Genomic DNA, 5,233 nt, shown 5'->3' with positions numbered 1-5,233 from the left:
TCATTGACATCCCCGTACTGCCATCCACCATCCAGGCAGATCCCGTTGTCTGTTCTCAGCGGCGACGTCCAAGTAGCCTTCACTGCTGAGGTGACAAAGCTCGTACCGACGTCCGTAATCTACACTTTTGCATACGAAGGAGGTTTCTTCCACACATGCCGACATGCACATCTTCATCGCATCTTCCAGCCCTCCAACGACCTTAAGTGTCTTCCTGTTATGGTCTCTTATGCCCAGTCCCTTATACGGCGTCATGGTGTCTCCATAACTCTTGCAGTCTGAAACGTGAGTGAGTTGGTTTTAACGCTGCTTTGAGCAAAATTTCTATGACATAAGTGTATGTCAGGTTCTTGTGGGAGGGGGCCGGTGGGGTGGTCTAGTGGTTAAAGCGTTCGCTCGTCACGCCGAAGGCCCGGGTTCCATTCCCGACATGGGTACAATGTGTGAAGCCCATTCCTGGTGTCCCCCGCCGTGATATTGCTGAAATATTGCTAAAAGCGGCGTAAAACCGTACTCACTAACTCACTCTTGTTGGAGGAAGGACAAACGTGTTTTCAGTGACTGACATTTGCTACTGTGGGGAAACCTATAGCCAGGGGCTGACACATCAAGGGTAATGATCTGGGCGTGTATAGGATTCGACTCACGACCATCAGATAGTGGTTTGGGGAATTCTGTAGCAAGTGACGCAGCTTCGACCACTGAACCACCTGTGCACTTGCAGCCTTGGAAATTTTTTTTGACTGGTGACTCCATTATTATTATTATTATTATTATTATTATTATTTTTATTATCATTATTGTTGTTGTTGTTGTTGTTGTTGTTGTTGTTATTATTATTATTATTATTATTATTATTATTATTATATATCGCACGTGACTAGTCAAATGTGATTTTTATTTTCCCCCGACCAGTGGATCCGTTCGCATACCAGTTATCATTCTCAACTCCCTGAGGAATATTTAAACTGTTTATAACCCGCTTCCGCTAAGACGCTCACCTCTGTCACAGGAGTTACGTCGGATGTTGTGGCTGTATCCAGGGTGACACAGACATTGTCCCAGAAAGCATGACGTCATAGTCACGTGACAGTCAGCATCACGAGTACAGTTCATGCCGATGACTTGAATTAAGAAGGTTAGAAGACTAAATTTCAAATAATGTGTATGATTCATAAGATGACATATGAACATATGAAACTGTAGGTACACACAAGTATGGCATCTATCTATTTATTTCATGGCATGCATACGTAGGTGTGATTAACCGTACATGTTATAATGGATTTATTACAATTGAGGCGAAGTAGTATAGGTAGTGGAAGTGGTCCAGAATCCCCATTACCTATACTACTGGCGACGTTTATGGGTAGATTCTAACACCTTTATCAAACACTTGGTGAGTTACGTGAGAGTCATTGTATTAAATAGCTGGTGCGCAGAGACTTACGTGGGAGTCATTGTATTAAATAGCACGTGCGTGGAGACTAATGTGGGTGTCGTTGTATTAAATATCACGTGCGTGGAGACTTACGTGGGAGTTATTGTATTAAATATTACGTGCGTGGAGACCTACGTGGGAGTCATTGTATTAAATTGCACGTGTGTGGAGACTTACGTGGGAGTCATTGTATTAAATAGCACGTGTGTGGAGACTTACATGAGGTCATTGCATTAAATAGAATCTGCGTGGAGATTTACGCCAGAGTCATTGCCACAGGTAGCACGTGCGTGGAGACTTACAGGAGCGTGATCGTCGTAAATAGCAATTCACTTGATATGGATATGATGGATCAGTTGAGAGTTCAAAAACAGGGGTAACAACACGCGTGTATTGGTTTCATGACGACGTAACACAGACATTATGCACATACATTTTCTTGACAATGTATACTTACCAGCATAGCTTACACACAGCGGTTGATCATACCTTCCCACAGTGCACCGCGAATTTGGGCCACAGGAAGCGTCACCACACGCTCCTGTCAGTGGCTGGATAAAGAAACAATTTAAATACGGCTTCATTGCGTTTACATATTTACAGATTATAAGTAAAATAATATCAACCCTAACTGGTAGAGATGAATTTCCCCAAGACGTGGGTGTTATGTTTATTTACACCACTTGGGTACGTGTTACAGCAGGGCGGTTTTCTTTGTAAACACTCTGTGCACGTGCCGAGGCTGCGCGATTCGATTTCATGGGATAGTAAGCCTTGGTTCCGGATTTTGTATTATTGAGTAGGTTTACTACGCCGCCTCCTTCATCCCCATTCCTCTTTGTTTCGTTTGATAAGATTGATGTGACTTTATTAGACGTCAGTGTTTCTATGTCAAATCAGAAATTTACTCAAAGACAAAAGTTATCGTCACTCGTGATTCCATTTTTCTTAGACATACATGTATCATATTATTATTTTTATTTGAACAAAAATGTTTGAGAAAGCTCGAAGGAATGCAACCAATTTATTGTTTGCTAATATTGCATGTTGTTTCCAAGAAAAAACGGATGTACGGATACATTGCTTCAAACTGTCTCTTAAAAGGCCATACCTTGGCAACTCTTAGCAATCCTCTGATAGGGTTCAACATAGTTCACAGTGGTCGCTCAAGGCCACAGGTGGCCCAGTCGTTCAAGGCGCCTCAACTTGAAGCAACCTAGGACCATGGGTTCGAATCCCAGTTCTCTTCGATTCGATTCGATATTTCTGCGACTTATCCTTCCTCAAATATGAACTGCCATTCCACAGTTCTTATGTCAACGTTTAATAATCTCAGAGAGATGAAGGTGTCAAGCCTGCATCAATGCATAAGGTAGACGCGCTCACTACTGACTGTCAAGTTCCCTCAACCAGTCTCGCTCTATAAGTCCAAAAATCTTGAACGCGACGATGAACCCCATTTCACCTCACCTCACCTGAACCAATAGTGTTACGTTAGCGCTGTCCCTATGAACTGTTTTTCGTTACCTTACCATTCCATGTGATATAATTCCATGTTCGACAGTTAAAGGTTTTGGCTGATTCTCTCTGTTTCAGGTATGTGACAAGAACTTTTACCCTTGAGCATTTATGGTATCCGTCGAAAAATCTGTCATTAATTCAGAATATATCAGTATTTCATAAAATATTTCAATCGGAAATACTGGGGCGACAGTTTTTATCGTAAATGTTTGCTTATAAACCTGTGCCTCCTGTCAACAGGGCAGTAAGCCTTCATACAGAAACAAGCAAGGAGGACGTGACGTACGTGTCCCGTGTCGCATCAGAAGTACACGTAACCCTTCATACAAACCATTTTCCAGTCTTGAATGTTGCTCAAGAAGATGCCACTGCCGACAGTGAAGCTGGGGTTAGTTTTCTTCAATAGTTGACATGCGCGTTTCTCTGGGTCAAAGATGAAGGACAGGCACGGCGGCAACAATTTGCATTCAGCTGCACAGTCGTACATAGAGGGCGCGCCAACAGACCGGATGTAATCATGATTCTTGCCAGGGGCAACTTCATGGACTGGAGGATGAACACAGTCGTCATCACTCGCCTGCAGTGTCAGAGAGAGGGCACACAGACAGGCAATGGCCACAAGAATGGTCCACATCTGTGTATGGAGGCTGAAAATAAAGGTTATTAGTAACAGCGATCAAGAGCATTGATACATCATAGACCCTATTAGGTAATATTGTTCTGTCTTCAAACTAAATGACAGAAATACCATAGACCCTTGCAATGATATACCCCTCATTAGCATCTTTGTATAATTTACATGTATTCTAATGCTATATTTAGGGACGGATCACTTTTCAATTTTCACCGAGATTCAGGTAAGCTCACTCCGACCTTCTGTAGATGCAAACAGGTCAGAGAATCATATTACTACCGACCTATTAAACGATGCTGTTGATGGTTGAAATCCTAACAGTATTCAAACATTATTTAAATCAACCAGGCGAGCAATGGGAAAATCTATGTGAGTTCATTTCGATATTTATTCCACTCAAGTGCAAGATCAAATGCTACAACCAAACATCACAGACTTGACAAAAGATATAAAATACACTCTTCAAAGAAAGAAACGCTTAGGCCATAATGATAATCTTGATTTTGTTAATCCATGAAACATTCAATACAAACGCAATATTTTTTAAACGATGTTGGTTAACTGGTGCAGTGTACAAATGCAACCGTTTTAACCCTATGTCGCTTTATACAGAGATTTTTATAAGACTCCACGAAAGTGTCATGAAAAAGAAATTAAAAGGTGAATGCACGTGCACGTTGTGACAACAATGTGCAATGACAATGACTATAAAAGATCAAACGTCCGTTAACATTTTCTCCTACGTTTGTCGGGTTACTGGAAGTGGGAAAATGCCGAGACTGAATGCTGCCAATCGCAACATCACCATAGGACGTCCTGAAGCTGGAGAGTCCCAGTCTGCAGTTGCACGTCATTTCAATGAACACCAGCGCTCCATGTTTACGGGATTCCATATGCATTGTTTAGCATCGTGCTGACATCAACCACTCAGAAAAACAACAAAATTACGCAATTATTCAACATTTCGAAATGCCACGCCTGTCAGAAAATGAGCGTCTGCGAGCCATTAGTATGCCTGAAGCAGGATCGAGTCAACGTGATGTTGCAAGACAATTTAACGTCCAAGGAAACACCATTTGGTGTTTATGGAAACATTGGCAACAGACGAATGCAGTCAGAGACCATCCTCGGAGTGGCAGGCCACGCGTAACCAATAATCGACAAGACAACTGGATTCGAACAACATACCTACGAAATCGATTCCAGCCAGCAACAGTGACTGCAAGAAGCACCCCTGGCCTTCGACGAATATCTTCACAAACCGTACGTCGTCGCCTCAGAGATTGTCGCCAGAAGACCCGCCAGACGTCCCATTTTGACCGGAAACCACCGTTAAGCACGTCTACAGTGGTGCAGACAGCGTCTACGCTGGACGGTCATGCAGTGGGGACACGTTCTATTCACTGACGAGTCTCGTTTTCACCTCAGCCACAGCGATGGACGGATTCTAGTGTACCGACGTCGAGGAGAACGTTACGTCAATCATTGTGTCATGGAAGAACATCGGTTCGGGGGCGGCAGCGTTATGGTATGGGGGTGGGATAACAGCAAGGCAGAGGACCCGTTTGATAGTGGTAGAGGAAAATCTCAATGGACAGCGCTACCGCGACGAGATAATCGGCCCTGTTGTTCTACCG

At 43.1% G+C, this 5,233-nt stretch overlaps 1 protein-coding gene across 1 annotated transcript; it reads right to left on the bottom strand.

The window, feature by feature from the left end:
• On the bottom strand, positions 1–4,910 carry LOC139465135 (uncharacterized). Its single transcript, XM_071246824.1, has 5 exons — positions 4,864–4,910; positions 3,294–3,609; positions 1,899–1,992; positions 1,002–1,124; positions 1–278 (listed from the first exon to the last, which is right to left on the bottom strand). The coding sequence occupies exons 1-5, from the start codon at positions 4,908–4,910 to the stop codon at positions 1–3; spliced, it is 858 nt and encodes a 285-aa protein (XP_071102925.1).
• Between the last annotated feature and the right edge of the window lie 323 nt (positions 4,911–5,233).

The sequence above is a fragment of the Haliotis cracherodii genome, unplaced genomic scaffold (genome assembly GCF_022045235.1).
Source record: "Haliotis cracherodii isolate W230 unplaced genomic scaffold, xgHalCrac1.p SCAF_17, whole genome shotgun sequence".
NCBI classification, from domain to species: Eukaryota; Metazoa; Mollusca; class Gastropoda; order Lepetellida; family Haliotidae; genus Haliotis; species Haliotis cracherodii.
The sequence above is the reverse complement of the archived record's forward strand: the minus strand, read 5'-3'. Positions and strand labels throughout refer to the sequence as shown.

Excerpts from the sequence above, each read along its gene's own strand:
- LOC139465135 (XM_071246824.1), bottom strand. The coding sequence starts at position 4,910 with ATGGGACGTCTGGCGGGTCTTCTGGCGACAATCTCTGAGGCGACGAC. Across the intron at positions 1,993-3,293 it reads ACATTCAAGACTGGAAAATG|CCACTGACAGGAGCGTGTGG; the intron begins GTTTGTATGAAG and ends TTCTTTATCCAG. Across the intron at positions 1,125-1,898 it reads GCTGTGTGTAAGCTATGCTG|TCATCGGCATGAACTGTACT; the intron begins GTAAGTATACAT and ends TCTTAATTCAAG.